Genomic DNA, 17,689 nt, shown 5'->3' on the forward strand with positions numbered 1-17,689 from the left:
GTAGGCTTTCAAAAATATTTGTTGAGTAAATGAATTTAGCAGGCCAGAGAGGTGGGTCAAGTCTGATAGTTGTTTCTACTAGGGAAAAATCTAAACTCTAGTATATGGATTAAAAAAAACTAACCAAGTGAAGTTGAATGGCATGTTCTTAGCAGCAAAATGGGTTAAAAAAAGACATTTAGTAGGCAGCAAACTTAATGTTAGTCACTTGTGTGATGTGGTTGTAGAAAACTAAGGTGCTACTATCTAGAATGAGGAAGGTAGCAGTCCAGCACTACTCATGAGGCTACACCAGAAACACTGGGTTTCCTGGATCCACACTGTAAAAGGCATGCATACCACTGAAGTACTCTTATAGAATGACCAGGATGATGAAAAGGCTATAAACTATGCAAAATAGGACTGATTGAAGGAACTCAGATGAAACTTGCTAATTGTTAAATATGGTTCTTCATAACATGTGGGTGAAAACTATATCAAATCAATTCGTATTCATTCAAGGACAACCCTCATTAATGTATCTGTTAAAAAATGGAATAGGGTGCTTTGGAATTTAGTATGTTTATGACCTTAGTGTCAAACATTGGATTATATAATTATCAGGGATATTGTAAAGGATATTTAAACATTGAATGGCTAGTTAGACCAAAGTACTTTCAAGATTTTGTCCAACCCTGAGGTTTAGTTATTTAGCTTTCTGCAAGTTCTTCATAAGGCACAAAGCAAAATTTTAGATATTCAAAAAATTTGGGATATGAGGAAAAAAGGAGCCATAAGATGCTCTGTTGATGAATCCTGAGAAATGAGAGTGCAGTGCAAGCCATGAGGATTCCTTTTGCTTCCCCTTTTCATGCTGTTTTCATTAATTTGTGAATGCTAATAGCTTTGGTATTGCACCCAAAGCCATCTGACTTCTGCTTTTAAGATAAGACATGTTTTCTGCATCCATCTCCTTGCAGAGCTACATGAACAGACATGAGTTTAGGGCATGTACTTTATTTATTTACTTTTGAAAAATATATAGGGACAGGGGTCTCGTTTTTGCTCAGACTGATCTTGAACTCCTGACCTCAAGCAATCCTCCTGCCTTGGCCTCCCAGAGGGGTTACAGGTGTGAGCCACTGTGCCCCCAGCCAAGGACATGTACTTTAATGTGGTTGATAATTTTAATCACATCCTGCAAAACGTTTAGTTTAGGTGACATATTTTTGGCTGGCCAGCATTTCTCTATGGATGACAGTGTGTAGACTCATATTCAGAAGCAACCTTCTTGACCTGAGTAGTGAAACCAGAAAGCTGTCCAGTCATGGTGGCTGCTCCATCCATACATATATTGGCACAAAGTGCCAATTCAGTTATCCGGATATGTAATTATTCAAAGACTTGAATAGTTCTGTAGCTGTGGTGGTATTGGTTGCCAACAAAAGTGCACACAACATATCCACATGTACATCCTCCTGAAAAATACATCGCACAAAAATTAGCATTGTAGCCTTCTTGACAACATTGGTAGACTTGTCAACCTTGATTGTGTACCAGAATGACTCACTAATTTTCTCTAACAATTGTGCCTCAGTATACTCTGCTAGTTCATCAATTTGTCTAGTTATGGTGCTAGTTATGGTGTAAAATTAGATCATAGGATATATGCATTTATGTGTATGTGGATTTTATTTTTTATCCTTTAAAATATATTTACATAGCATACAAATCTTTATATTTAAAACTTAATACAGATACAGGCTGCTGTCAAAAAAAAAAAAAAAAAAACTTAAAAATAAAATGTCTAATATGTGTTATAAAATATGATAAACATCTACTCATCTGGCTTAAAATATAAACCATTATTCATTTATAAGAATGCTGTCAGTGGTGGTGTTTATAATATAGCAGAAAACCGGAAACAGCCCAAATGTCTACCAGCAGTAAAACAAATAAGTTATGGAATGGATGATTTATATCTACAAGCAATATCATGGCTGAATTTCAGGAATATAATATGATATAGAGCCAAAAAGGAGAGTTGTAAAAGAATTCATATGGTCTGATTCTGTATGAAGTTCAAAAATGTGTAAAACCAAATATATTGTTCAGGGATCCAAAATGTGGGGAAAAAAATCACACAGAAAAGCAAGAGTGCCGGGCATGCGGTATTGTGCATCTATAATCTCAGCAGCTTGGGAGGCTGCGGTGGGAGGATAACTTGAGTCCAGGAGTTTGAGACTATCCCAGGCAACCCATCTCAATTTTAACACATTGACTGCTATACTAGAAAAAAAATTTTTTCCTTGGGGCCACAGTGTTTTATTGCAAAAACAGGATAAAAACTTCAAAAACAAAATGATCCTTTCTAATTTAATAAAAAAATTATTTTTTATTGTTTTCTGTGCGTGAGTTATATGCAACTTGAAAAATAGTTCTTGCAGCTTCCACAATGAAGAGGTGTGAGTTATATATGCTTCATGAGGCCCTGGGCTGAAAGCTAGTGTGAGTTAAATACAATTCACATGGCAGTTAATGTGATAAAAATAAATAAATGAATAAATAAAAGGGCATAATAAAACAATTCAGAATCCTGGTTATCTCTGAGAACGTTGGGAAGGGAATGTATTCAAGGAAGTATTTAGTGGGGATTTCAAAGGAAATAGAAAATTTCCTATGAGTGTATGTTTATTATTTATATATTATAAAATATTCTTTTGTTTCTATTCAATATTTAGTAATAGTCTTTTTTTAAAAAGTTGTAAAAGATTACCGGTATTTAAAGTCTTCCCGTGTATTCCTCTACAGATGTACTTCCTTTCTCTTTCTCAGAGGTAACAACATTCCTAAATTTTGAATTTAGTATGTGCAGTTCTATAACCTGAGTATTATGTTGCAGATATAATGAAAGAACAAAATCCAAGGAATGTTTTAATAATGGCTTAGTATTTTAAGTGATTATTGTTTGTAACTTGGAACTCTTAATCTCAGTGATTTGTCCAAATTGTAGCATATTTAGCTACTAAAAGGATAATCACAGTAGCTGCCTCCAAAGTCACATACTGGTAAACATCATCAGTGGTTTACATATCATATTGGGTGAATGTATTTGATTTTTTAAAAGAATCAGTTTCCTATTTGGGGACATTTGTTTTTAACTTAAAAAAAAAATAAAACAGTGATGATTGTTCTATAAATTTGTGCACAGGCCCAGTACAAGAACTGGGTCATGTTATAATATTTGTTATACCACTAGCCTTTTTCCCCCTACTTATACTCTATTCCATGTTTGTGCATACAGATATACCTTTTTTTTTAACAACTGCCTCCATAGTTTTCGTTGTGTGCATATACGATTTAATCATTTCTTTATTGGTGGACAGTTATTTTCAAATAATATCGCCATGAATATGTTTGTGAATTTGTGGGATTATTCTGTGGATATGGTCCTAGGAGTGAGAATTGCTAGTTCAAAAAGTGAATATTTCAAAATTTAGCATCTTTTGCCAGATTGCCTTCTGAAAAGATTTTTACTAGTTGACACCTCTAATAATAGATGGCCTTCCCTAACTTCTAAGACAAGGTTAGATCCATTGCTCTAAAATCCTATAATGTTCTATATTTTCATAACCTTCACAACCATTTTCTATTGTACATCTTCTTCACGGATTTATCTACTGCCTGCGTTGGCTAGCCCAGTACCTATCACTTGGTTACAGTAGATACCCACTAAGTGTATGTAAAGTTGAAAGTCCTGCCTGCAGTCTGTGTGTGTTGAAGATGGTAAGTCCGGGTGAAATTCATTCTTCAGGGTTTTTTGTACAGTTTCTCCTTTGTTTCTCGGCTTAGCCACATTGCCACGAAGTTCTTATGGTTTGTGGTTCTTTAATTTGGTATGTTTTCATATATTTTCTTCTTGCCAACTGGGTTTGTTTGTTGCTGAGAAAGTTGTGCCCAGTATATTACTGATGTCTCCTTCCTGCACTCCACACTATCTAATGAAGGGCTTTGCTCTGCTTTCAGCCAAAGTTTGGAGTACTCTTTTCCAGAAGAGCAGCTGCTTTTTGACTCCTGCATCTTTCTTTAATCCGGTCCAAACTATTTTGTGTGTTGAAGATATTTCTCTTAAGTTAGTAGACAAGATGAGGCTTTTTTCCTGGTTTTAGCATAGATGATGATGATGTTTTTTGTTGTTTTTTTTTTCTCGGAGACAAAGTCTCACTGCATTGCTCAGGCTAGAGTGCTATGGTGTCAGCCTAGCTCACACCAACCTCAAACACCTGGGCTTAGGCTATCCTCCTGCCTCAGCCTCCCGAGTAGCTGGGACTAAAGGTGCATAACATGATGCCCAGCTAATTTTTATATTTTTAGTAGAGACAGGATTTCAGTTTTGCTCAGGCTGGTCTGGAACTCCTGAGCTCAAGCAATCCTCCTGCCTAGCCTCCCAGAGTGCTAAGATTACAGGCATGATTACACTGTGCCCAGCCTATTCTTTTTTCAAATTTCTTTTTTATTTTGGTCATTTTAAGGTAGAGAGTTTTTATAAACCTTAAGTAACACCAGTGATTTTTCCAATAACACTTAATTCCTTCAAGTATATCTATTTGTAAAACATTTTTATTCAGTGTCATCCTTTTTCTTTTGTTAGATAATCTCAAAATCTCGGACTTTGGCTTGGCGACAGTGTTTCGACATAATAATCGAGAGCGTTTGTTGAACAAGATGTGTGGTACTTTACCTTATGTTGCTCCAGAACTTCTAAAAAGAAAAGAATTTCATGCAGAACCAGTTGATGTTTGGTCCTGTGGAATAGTACTTACTGCAATGTTGGCTGGAGGTAAGAGCTATTTCTTCATGATAAAACACCTGTCCTATGAAAAGCCTGATTTGTTATACCAAAATAAATTAAATCAAGAGAATCCATATTTATATAATAGTATTTTAATAGCATCTTAATCAGTTTGGGCTGCTATAACAAAGTATCATAAACTGGGTGGCTTATAAGCAACAGAAATTTACTGCCAGTGGAAGCTGGAAGTCTGAGATTAGGGTGACAGCATGGATGGTAAGGGCCCTCTTCCTGATTCACAGGTGGCCATTTTTTTTTTTTAGAGAGATGAAGTCTTGCTATTAATATGTTGCCCAGGCTTGTCTTGAACTCCTGTCTTCAAGTGATCCTTCTGCCTAGGCTTCCTAAAGCACTGAGATTATAGGCATTAGCCACTACAATCTGACCTATAGTGTCTTTTTATAAGGGCACTAATCCTATTTATGAAGGCTCCCACCCTCATGACCTTATCACCTCTCAAAGGCCCCACCTCCAAATACCCTTACGTTATAGGTTAGAATTTCAACTGAGACTTGAGGGGACACAAACATTTAGACCATTGCAGGAAGTAATTTATTTATAAATAACTTGGAACTTTTGACCCCAAAGGTCTTTTTAAAATGAAGTATGTATGGTTATTAAATGAAAAATCACAACAGATGTCTCCTTTAAGATTCATGTAAACAGTTTTAAAAAGACTAGGGCAATACGTGGTTTATCGGCAGTGCCTCGCGCCTGTAATCCTTAACACTCTGGATGGCCCGAGCAGAAGGATAGCTTGAGGTCAGGAATTCAACACCAGCCTGAACAAGAGCGAGATGCTGTCTCTACTAAAAATAGAAAAATTAGCCAGGCATCTCTGGCGTGTGCCTGTAGTCCCAACTATTCAGGAGGCTGAGGCAGGAGGATCTCTTTAGCCCAGGAGTTTGAGATTGCAGTGAGCTACCACAGCGTTGGAGTAAGATTCCTTCTTGGGGGGAAAAAAGAAGTGGGCTCATCTATCTTTAAAGTGCCTCTAAAGTTTCTGAGTTGGTGTTATTAGATTGAAAACCATATTGAATTAATTTGTAGGTTACTTTTCATGGATTTGGATTAATTTTTCTTTTAGTTCTTATAATGATATAAATACTCAGAAAACTGGGACTTTTTTTACTTTTAGAATTGCCGTGGGACCAGCCCAGTGACAGTTGTCAGGAATATTCTGATTGGAAAGAAAAAAAAACATACCTCAACCCGTGGAAAAAAATCGATTCTGCTCCTCTAGGTAACTGTGCTACCTAATTGAAAATACTGATTTCCTTAATAATGAAGTCTTGTGCTATTTGAACTTTTTCTTACATTTTGTTCTTTTGAACTTATAAATGATCACAAATAATCCATGATCCTTGTACATAGATTAGAAAATATAAATAAAAATTGAGGAAAAGATAACCCTGTAATCCTAGAATTCAGAAATAGCTTTTTAAAAATATTTTGGGGAATGTATATTTAGGACAACTTGAATCTGTGCACCTTTTATTTAAAAAAGAAAAAAGTAAAAAGAAGAATTTGATACATGCTTTGATACTTTATTGTAAGTACAATCATGTGTCACTTAATAATAGGGATATATCCTAAGAAATGCGTTGTTAGGCGATTTCATCATTGTGTGAACATCGTAGGGTATACTAACACAAACCTAGGTGATATAGCCTCCTACACTCCTAGGCTATATGGTATAGCCTTTTGCTCCTAAGCTACAAACCTGCATAGGATGTTACTATATTGAATACTGTAAGCAATACTGTAACACAGTGGTAAGTATTTGTGTATTTAAACATATCTGAACACAGAAACAGTAAAAATACAGTATTATAATCTTATGGGATCATTATCCTATATGTGGTCTGTTATTGACTGAAATGTGCGGTACATGACTATATATATATAATATATGTTAAAGTATACATGTTTTTACACAAAATGGGATCATACTACACAAGCTATTTCATAACCAGTTTTTTTTGTTTTAATGCTCTGTGAACATTTTTCCATAACTATAATTGTAGGTCTACATCATTGTTTTTAAAGCCTGGGATAGTATTCTGGTATATGGATATTCCTTACTATACTCATCCAATTCACTTTGTTGGAGATTTAGATTTTTTTTCTAAATTTTCAGTATTATAAAAGAGAGATGATCAGCATCCATGTAATTTAATCTTTGCACATATCCTTAAATTATTTACTTAAATCCTCAGAAACAAAATTACAGGTTTGAGGATGTATGTAGTTTTTAATGGTTATAGCATTTTTTGCCAAATTGCTTTCCAGAAAGTTTGTACCATTTCATTGGTTTACATTGTTTTGTTTTGTTTTTTGAGAGAATCTCGCTCTGTTGCCTGGGCTAGAGTGCTGTGGTATCAGCCTAGCTCACAGCAACCTCAAACTCCTGGGCTCAAGGAATCCTTGTGCCTCAGCCTCCCGAGTAGCTGGGACTATAGGCATGTGCCCCCATGCCCGGCTAATTTTTTCTTATATATATTTTTATTTGGCCATTAAAATAATTAATTTCTTCCTATTTTTAGTAGAGATGGAGTCTCGCTCTTGCTCAGGCTGGTCTCAAACTCCTGAGCTCAAATGATCCTCCCGCCTCGGCCTCCCAGAGTGCTAGGATTATAGTGAGCCACCACGCCCGGCCTGGTTTACATTTTTTTTTTTAAATTTAACCTAACAGGTCTATATATGATATTGTTGTTTTTCTTTTTCTTTTTTTTTTTGAGACAGAGTCTTGCTTTGTTGCCCAGGCTAGAGTGAGTGCTGTGGCATCAGCCTAACTCACAGCAACCTCAAACTTCTGGGCTCAAGTAATCCTTGTGCCTCAGCCTCCTGAGTAGCTGGGACTACAGGCATGCGCCACCATGCCCAGCTAATTTTTTCTCTATATATTAGTTGGCCAATTAATTTCTTTCTATTTATAGTAGAGACAGGGTCGTGCTCTTGCTCAGAGCTGGTTTCGAACTCTTGATCTCGAGCAATCCGCCCAACTCGGCCTCCCAGAGTGCTAGGATTTCAGGCATGAGCCACTGCGCCAGGCCTATGATACTATTTTGAATTTTTTTTGTTGCCCAGGCTAGAGTGAGTGCCATGGCGTCAGCCTAGCTCACAGCAACCTCAAACTCCTGGGCTCAAGCGCTCCTACTGCCTCAGCCTCCCGAGTAGCTGGGACTACAGGCATGCACCACCATGCCCAGCTAATTTTTCTATATATATTAGTTGGCCAATTAATTTCTTTCTATTTATGTAGAGACAGGGTCTCGCTCTTGCTCTGGCTGGTTTTGAACTCCTGACCTTGAGCCATCTGACCCGCCTTGGCCTCCTAGAGAGCTAGGATTACAGGCAGGAGCCACCGCGCCAGGCCTGTTTTGAATTTTCAGTGTAAATAAAACACCAGTGAAGTTGTATACTGTTTATGCATTTATTAGCTTTTTGTCTATTTTGCTAATTTTTGGCAAGGAGATTTTCTTACCACTTTGAAGTGTGTTTTTTAACATATTAATGTTAAATATTTAAATATTTGCATTTGTTACAAATATTTTTTACAATTTGTCATTTATTTCCATTTTGTTTGTGCTATGTTGACATGTATAAGTTTTATATTTTTCAAATCTATTATTTTGTTCTTTGTAGTTTTCGACCATATTGTCATGTTTGAAAAAAGCTTTTCTACCCCCAATATTATTTATAAAAAGCTTTCCTTTGTTTTCAGTTAATGTTGTCACATGGGAGAAACATTTTGTTCTTATATATGAATAAGAAACACTCTGTTCTTATTCTCCTTATTTTCAGGCAATTGAGAATCAGACATAGGAAGAATAATATAAGATACAAACTGCAACAAAGAACAACTCCATGAAATTTAAGGAGTAATTTAGTAGTTTTATTTTTTTCTCTTCCCCAGAAATAATATTTAGAAGTAAGAAGGCTAATAGAGAATGTGTTCCCTACCACAAGCCGTAGGTTTTTCTAATCTGCATGACTCTTTTGTAAATGTTCTCTTAATGTTTTGTTTTCAGCTCTGCTGCATAAAATCCTAGTTGAGAATCCATCAGTAAGAATTACCATCCCAGACATCAAAAAAGATAGATGGTACAACAAACTCCTCAAGAAAGGTAATATCCTTTAAATGCAAGAATTTTTTTCTGTGAAAGAAAAGGTACTTGCAAAGTCAGAATTACTAGTCAACAACACAAGAGAGCTATGATCTCTGTCCTTGTGGAGATTATGATGTCTAGTAAAAAAAACGAATATAAAAAATAATCTTGTTTATTAATAATTGTAAAGCGGAAAGTCAGGGTATTATAGCTGTGTTTGACCAAGTCTTAAGGGACAGGGAAGACTTTTCTTCCTGAGGAAATGACATTAAATCTAAGATTCAAAAATTAAAGGGGAGCTAGCCAGCAAGGTGAGTGGCAGATTTGATTCTGAGTAGAGGAGGCAGTATTTGGAAAATTTTAGATTTTAGAAAGTCTGGTATATTTGAGTAGCTTGAAATAAGATCAGTATGTCATGGACCATGTCTGTCTTGTTCATCATTGTATCACCAGTGATTAACATAGGATATGGTGCATTATAAGTAATCAGTAAATATTTATAAATGAGTGAACAGAGAAGTGGGAGAGGAAGAGAAGTTTCAGATGAGGCCAAAGAGGTAGCTAGCAGCCAGGTTGTAGAGGAGTATCTTGTAAGTCATTGGGTTTGTAAGGATTTGGGGCTTTAACTTAAGGCCATTGGGAAATTTGAGAGATTTTAGGCAAGAAAATAATAGGGTCATATTTGGTTTTGGAAGATCTTTCTGTCTTCTACTTTCATTGTTTTTGATGGATAGGTTAGGGTTAAGAGTGGTGCAGGCTTTTTATGTCAGTAGTTCACATGTAGGCTTGGAGCAGGTTAATGGCAGTGGGATTGGAGAAAAGAGATGATTCTAAAAAAATTTAAGGACTAGAATCGAAAGCACTGGTGATTATTTAGATATGGAAAATGAAGGGGAATAAAGAATCAAAGGTGACTTCTAGGTTCTAGTTCTGACAACCGAAGAGGACAAACAGATTTTGGGGGAAATTATTTGATTTGGGAATGTATTGAATTTGAGAAGCTAAGTAAAAACTGTTCAGTGGTGGTGTATTTAAATGTAACTCAGGAGACAAGATGAGGCTTGAGAAGCCAATTTTGCTGTTTTCTGCAAATAGTTGGTAATTTGAACCATGGTAGTAGATGAAATTGAATACATGGACTCTTGAAGAAAGCTAGTATTCAAGTGGAGGGTGGAGGCCAGGGAAACAGAGAAAGAATAGCCAGTGAGGTGGGAGGAACATCTGAAGAATGTGGAGTAATTGAGGCTAAGAGAAGAAAATACATGACAATGGTAGATACTGTTAAATGGATTAATAACATGAAACCTAAAATCTGTCCATTGAATTCCATAATATGTAGTTATTCATGATGGTGGCAAGAGCAGTTTTGGTGAAGTGTTGGGAGTAAATTCTAGAACGTGATTGTAGTATAAAAGAGATAAGGAAGCAGAAAGAATAATTATAGACAACTCATTCAAGAAGTTTGGTTGTGAATGGTAGGAAAGGGGTTGCAATAGCTACAAATGAATGAAGAATTTTTAATTCTTTAATTCCTCTCTGAATGTTTATTTCACCTCCTTATTCTAATTGAAGTCCTATTCTCCCCTGAGGACACTGCTTGTTCTGAAGTGGTGGGTGTTTTCTTATGTCATTGGATCTGGAAGTGGGCCCAGATGTCTTTCTTGTTCTTCATTGTCACTTTGTCCCTTTCTCCTGTATTCCTCCCCTTTCCAACTTCTGAACCCCAAATTAAAATTTCTGCTATACTATCACTCTCTCCAACATGACTCTTAATGTAATTTTTTTTTTTTTTTTTTTTGAGATAGAGTCTCACTTTGTTGCCCAGGCTAGAGTGAGTGCCATGGCATTAGCCTGGCTCACAGCAACCTCAATCTCCGGGGCTCATCGATCCTTCTGCCTCAGCCTCCCGAGTAGCTGGGACTACAGGCATGCACCACCATGCCCGGCTAATTTGTTTTTTGTATATATATTTTTAGTTGGTCAATTAATTTCTTTCTATTTTTGGTAGAGACGGGGTCTTGCTCAGGCTGGTTTCGAACTCCTGACCTTGAGCAATCCGCCCGCCTCGGCCTCCCAAAGTGCTAGGATTACAGGCGTGAGCCACCGCATCCGGCCCTGTTATGGTTCTTGATCATAGAAATGTTCCTTTGGATGATCCTTCCAATATCCTGAGTCACCATTCTTTGACCTTCTCTCCTCTATGACATTATCTTCAAACATTCTCCTCTGATCACCAGTGTAATTTTTTCTGTTTTCTTCCCTCTATTACCCTGACTTCAACAATCCTTTGACTCTACCTAGACTTGCAATCTATTAATTCTGCCTTTTCACTGTCTCTTACTCACCCCTAGGTCCTCACCCCTCCCTAGGTCCTCATTTCCATTCTTAACCTTTCTTAGATCATAAATTTCCATTCATCGTCTTCAACTTCCTTGCCCAAAACCAACCTAAGTTTAATCCAGTTTTCCACCTACCCCACACTTGTACCTGCACAGCTGATTGTAGCTGGAGAAAAATACCCAGCAATGTTCATTTTAAATTCAGTATTACCGGCTAGGCATGGTGGCTCACGCCTGTAATCCTAGCACTCTGGGAGGCCGAGGAGGGCGGATTGCTCGAGGTCAGGAGTTGAAGACCAGCCTGAGCAAGATCAAGCCCCCATCTCTACTAAAAATAGAAAGAAATTAATTGGCTAACTAAAAATACATAGAAAAAAAATTAGCTGGGTGTGGTGATGCATGCCTGTAGTCCCAGCTACTTGGGAGGCTGAGAGACAAGGATTGTTTGAGCCCAGGAGTTTGAGGTTGCTGTGAGCTAGGCTGACACCACTGCACTCTACCCTGGGCAACAGAATGAGACTCTGTCTTCAAAATAAATAAATAAATAAAATAAATTCAATATTACCAATATTAAGTGGGCCCTTATTGCTGCCTGACAATTGGACTACATTTCCCCACTTATTCACTATCCTATTCTCCTAAATCATGTTTTTATATTTTTGCTTTTCCTCTTCTTTTTCTAAGAGTCTCAGTCTGTTCCTTGGGTAGAGTACAGTGGCGTCATTGTAACTCACTGCTCTGTTCAACTCCTCCAATGCTTTACTTCTGACCCAGAGTATAAATTAAAATCAATTCCTGACTGGTGAAGTCTTTCATAATTTGTCCCTTTCATCATCTCTCAGACTTTAATTCTGCTTTTCTCTGTTTTGGTCATAGCTATATTGATCTCCACATTGTTTACCCAATACTCCAGGGACATTTTTATTTTTTTATTTTTTATTTATTGATTGATTTATTTTTTGAGACAGAGTCTCACTTTGTTGCCCAGGCTAGAGTGAGTGTCATGGCATCAGCCTAGCTCACAGCAACCTCAATCTCCTGGGCTCAAGGAATCCTACTGCCTCAGCCTCCCGATTAGCTGGGACTACAGGCATGTGCCACCATGCCCGGCTAATTTTTTGTATATATATTTTTAGTTGGTCAATTAATTTCTTTCTATTTTTAGTAGAGATGGGGTCTCGCTCAGGGTGGTTTCAAACTCCTGACTTTGAGCAGTCCGCCCACCTCGGCCTCCCAGAGTGCTAGGATTATAGACCTGAGCCACCTCGCCTAGCCCAGGGACATTTTTACCTCATTGTTTTTGTCATGACTGTTCCCTATGCCTGGAAGTGTTTTTTCCTGTTAGACTTATTCACATGCTTTATCTTCTCACCTTCTTTGGGTATTGACTTTTATATCATCTTTTCAATAAGCCTTTCCTGGACATTCTATTTACAACTGTACCCTTCCCCCTCCAACAGATTTCATCACTTTATTTTCCTCCATTGTACTTATTACCATTTAACTTGTTGAATTTTAACTTTACTTGAACTTTGACTTCTTATTTTATCTCTCAGTGGCATGTAGGATTTAAGAGGTCAAAGGTTTCAGTTGATTCTGTTCCCTGTTTAATACCTAGAGTAATGCCTCACACATAGACCTAATAAAAATATTTGAATGCATGGATTAGTAAATAAAAAGTTTGGTTAAACTTAAGCATGTTTCAGGACAAACCTAGTAGAGAGGCAGAGGCTGGCAATCTAAGAGAAAGGGAATGAGTTAACAGAGCATCAAGATCCCTGAGGAGGGAGGAGGGTTTGGACTCCATATCGCAAGTAGAGAGATGAACATTTGATGGGAGGATGGAAGGGAAGAAAGGGTGGGTACAAATGCAAGTAAACTAGCAGTTTTGCTAGTGACAAGTTGATGTAGTGTCTGTCTAATGGCTTTGTTTTCTCTGTAAAATAGGAGATGGTATTATACTCTAAATAATGAGGTGATGAAGGGTAGTCTTGGGAATTTCAGAAAAGTGTAGAAGTTTTGGAATAATCTTTGTGGAGAAAGGGAGAGGAAACTGACCAGATAAACAAATACAATCGTTTGGCAGTGTTGAGGGTCCAGCTGAGGATTGTAAGCATGAATTTATAATGGCATCATTTTCCATATAATGATTCTTCTTGGTAAAGCTTTTCTGGGGCAGGGTGGGGGGGAGGTGCAAAGAATGTTGGATAGAGCAGATTGATAATGTTTATTGCCATTATCATTAATTATTTTTTAGTTTAAAAACTTCTGGTCCTTGAGCCAAGTCTTTCTGTCTTCATAGAACATTGTGCTGTTAACCATAAAAGGTGCCATTAAAATTGTGGCCTTAGCATGATACCCCACACTTGGAACATATTTACCGGTCACAATTTGTAAAATACCTAATTTGACAAGTGAGTCTTAGTTAAGTTTATAACTTGACCGTATTTCTTATAAAATATACAAGAAGATTCACTATTTGTCTTATAAGTATTTTGGATTAAATTAAAGGATTTAGATACGTTTTTTTACTTTTTGAAGTTGCCAGTTGAGCTAATTAGACTTAAAAGCATTTGTATTTGTTTTCTTTTTTAGGGGCAAAGAGGCCACGAGTCACTTCAGGTGGTATGTCAGAATCTCCCAGTGGATTCTCTAAGCACATTCATTCCAATTTGGACTTCTCTCCAATAAACAGTGCTTCTAGGTAAGACTAATAAAAGTTATTGTTGAATGTAATATCCCACATGAAGAAATGATATACATATATATCTTTTCTTAATAATGAACATAATTGTGTCAGTAGTGTGAGAATGGTTGTATGATATAAGAAAGGCTTGATGGATTTTGTTTAAAGACATATTTTTCTTCTCTGTCTTAATACTTTAGTGAAGAAAATGTGAAGTACTCGAGTTCCCAGCCAGAACCACGGACAGGTCTGTCCTTATGGGATACCAGTCCCTCATACATTGATAAACTGGTACAAGGAATCAGTTTTTCCCAACCCACATGTCCTGATCATATGCTTCTGAATAGTCAGTTACTTGGCACCCCAGGATCCTCACAGGTAAGGAAATTTAATTTTTCATATAAATAATGGCAGCCCTTTATTTTTTATTGTCTTTAATTAAGCCTTTTTTTAATGTGTTAATCTTAGATATATAACTTTTAAATTATACATATTTTTCAGACAAGGAAGAAAGAATTAGAGGAGGCCTTTATGCAAAAGAATTCTAAGTTGTAGAAAAGAATTTTCAGACTAAATAGCTATGATATGACTGCCTTCAGTCATAATGGATTTATTCAGTTTTTTTTATTTGACATGTAGAATCCCTGGCAGCGCTTGGTCAAAAGAATGACACGATTCTTTACCAAATTGGATGCAGACAAATCTTATCAGTGCCTGAAAGAGACCTGTGAGAAGTTGGGCTATCAGTGGAAGAGTTGTATGAATCAGGTATTTGTCATTGATTTTCATTATGTCTTTTCCTCAAGAAAAATTTAAATATTTGAGTAAAGGCCGGGCGTGGTGGCTCACACCTGTAATCCTAGCATGTTGGGAGGCCGAGGCGGGAGGATCGCTCAAGGTCAGGAGTTCGAAACCAGCCTGAGCAAGGGTGAGACCCCCATCTCTACTATAAATAGAAAGAAATTATCTGGACAACTAAAAATATATAGAAAAAATTAGCTGTGCATGGTGGCACATGCCTGTAGTCCCAGCTACTCGGGAGGCCGAGGCAGGAGGATTGCTTGAGCCCAGGAGTTTGAGGTTGCTGTGAGCTGGGCTGACACCACAGACTCACAGATTGGGCAACAGAGTGAGACCCTGTCTCAAAAAAAAAGAACACTTAGGGAGGCCAGGAGCGGTGGCTCACGCCTGTAATCCTAGCACTCTGGGAGGCCGACTCGGGTGGATTGCTCGAGGTAAGGAGTTCGAAACCAGCCTGAGCAAGAGTGAGACCCCATCTCTACTATAAATAGAAAGAAATTAATTGGCCAACTGATATATATAGAAAAACAATTAGCCGGGCATGGTGGCGCATGTCTGTAGTCCCAGCTACTCGGGAGGCTGAGGCAGTAGGATTGCTTGAGCCCAGGAGTTTGAGGTTGCTGTGAGCTAGGCTGACGCCGTGGCACTCACTCTAGCCTGAGCAACAAAGTGAGACTCTGTCAAAAAAAAAAAAAAAAAGAACAGTTGGGGAGATTTGAATATGGGCTATATATTAGATAATATTTTTGTATCAGTGTCAGATTTCTTGGATGTGATGATAATATTGTGGTTTGTAGGAGCATTCTTGTTTGTAGGACATTTCCTTGTTTGTTGGAGAAACATGTTGAAGTGCAGTGATATCGGTAACTTAGTTTAAAAACTTTAAAAAGGGCAAATGACTACATAAAGGCAAGTAAATGCATATCTAGGTAGATAAGGCACATGAATTTTACTCTTCTTTCAGTTTTTCTGTAGATTTGTGAGTTTTTAAAATTAAAAGTTGGGATGATTCAGGAAGATGAGATTCCCTTTTCCCCTCAAAAAGTTAAGGAGAAATGTTACTGTGTAGAAATCTGAGGCCAGCCTTATTTCCCTCTTACTATTACAGGTGATTCACTTTTTTAAAGTAGATTTATAGAGATAAGATTTGCATAACTTTAACCATTTTAAACTATACAGTTCATTCACTGGTTTTTAGTATATTCACGAAATTGTACAACCATCACCCTTGTCTAAATCCAGAACATTTCATCACTACAGAAAAAAACCTCTACTACTTTATAGTCACTCCTCATTCTTTCCTCTCTCATACCCGGGCAACCACTAATTTACTTTTTGTCTCTATGGATTGCATTTTTTGGACATTTTATACAAATGGAAGCATACAATATGTGGTCCTTTGTGTCTGTCTTCTTTCACTTAGCATAATATTTTCAAGGTTCATCCATGTTGTAGCATGTAACAGTATGTTATTCCTTTTGCAGGTTGAATAATATTCCATCATGTGGATATATCCATTCATCTTTTGTACATTGAATTGTTTTTGCATTTTGGCTATTATGAATAATCCTGCTATGAACATTCTTGTACAAGTTTTTGTTTGACCCTATGTTTTCAATTTCTTAGATATACATATAGGAGTGGAATTGCTAGGGCACATGGTATGTTTAACTTTTTGAAAAACTGCCAAGTATTTTTCCAAAACTCCTACACCATTTATATTCCCACCTGAAATATATAAGGGTTCCAGTTTCTCTACATCCTTGCCAATTGTCTGCATTTTTAATTATAGCCATTCTAGTGTGTATGAGGTATTATCTAATTTTGTTTTGATTTGCATTTACCTAATCACTAATGGTGTAGAGCATGTTTTCATGTGCTTACTGGCTATTTCTTTACAGACATACCTATTCAAATCCTTTGTTCATATTTTAACTGGTTTGTTTTTCTTATTGTTGAGTTGTAAGGGTTCTTTATGCTTTCTGAGCACTAGAACCTTGCCAGATACCTGATTTGCAAATATTTTCTCCCATTTTGTGGGAGAAAATTCTTCCATTCTTTTGCTTTCTTGTTAGTGTCCTTTTATGTACAAACTTTTTTAATTTTGATGAATTCCAATTTATTTTTTTCTTTTCTTGCTTGTGCTTTTGGTGTCAAATTTAAGAAACTTAACTAATATAAGATCATGAAGATTTATACTTAATGTTTCCATCTAACATGATAGATTTAGCTCTTATATTTAGTTCTTTGATCCATTTTGAGTTAATATTTGTAGCCGGGCTCAGTGGCACATGCCTGTAATTCTAGCTACTCGGGAGGAAGACCTCTATCTAAAAAAAAAAAAAAAAAAAACACAATTTGTGTATGGTCAAAGGTATAGGGATTCAAATCCAATCTTTTGCATATGGATATCCGGTTTTTCCAGCACCATTTGTTGAAAAGACAATATTTCCCATTGGATAGTCTTGACACATTGTTGAAATTAAATTAGCTATAGATGTATGGGTTTATTTCTGCACTGTCAATTTTATTCCATTAATCTGTATGTCCGTGCTTATGCCACTACCATACTATTTTGATTTCTATAGCTTTGTGCTAAGTTTTTAAATTGGAAAGCATGAGACCTTCAAGTTTGGCTTTTTTTTTTTTTCCCCACCCAAGATTGTTTTGGTTATTTCTGGTCCCTTGCATTTATATCTGAATTTTGGGGCCATCTTATCCATATCTGCAAATAAGAAATTTTAATTTTAATAGGGATTTCGTTGAATCTGTAGATTAATTTGGGGAATATTCCTATTTTAATACGGGTTGAGTATTCTGTATCTGTAATACTTGGAAGCAGAAGTGTTTGGGACTTTGGACTTTTTTGGATTCTGGAATTTTTTTTTTATGTTAAGCCTAGAAATGTAGATTTTGGAAT

At 36.8% G+C, this 17,689-nt stretch overlaps 1 protein-coding gene across 3 annotated transcripts in view; it reads left to right on the forward strand.

Annotated features, from left to right (window-relative positions):
- CHEK1 (checkpoint kinase 1) overlaps positions 1 to 17,689 on the forward strand; it is a 30,901-nt gene that overhangs the window by 4,453 nt on the left and 8,759 nt on the right. For all 3 annotated transcript variants that reach the window (XM_076002628.1, XM_020286765.2, XM_076002629.1), the window contains 6 exons: positions 4,631 to 4,819; positions 5,970 to 6,074; positions 8,866 to 8,961; positions 13,878 to 13,986; positions 14,169 to 14,346; positions 14,608 to 14,736. In XM_076002628.1, coding sequence (XP_075858743.1) covers positions 4,631 to 4,819; positions 5,970 to 6,074; positions 8,866 to 8,961; positions 13,878 to 13,986; positions 14,169 to 14,346; positions 14,608 to 14,736 — 806 coding nt within the window. The remainder of the gene's footprint in view (positions 1 to 4,630; positions 4,820 to 5,969; positions 6,075 to 8,865; positions 8,962 to 13,877; positions 13,987 to 14,168; positions 14,347 to 14,607; positions 14,737 to 17,689) is intronic.

Source organism: Microcebus murinus, chromosome 4 (genome assembly GCF_040939455.1).
Source record: "Microcebus murinus isolate Inina chromosome 4, M.murinus_Inina_mat1.0, whole genome shotgun sequence".
Lineage (NCBI taxonomy): Eukaryota > Metazoa > Chordata > Mammalia > Primates > Cheirogaleidae > Microcebus > Microcebus murinus.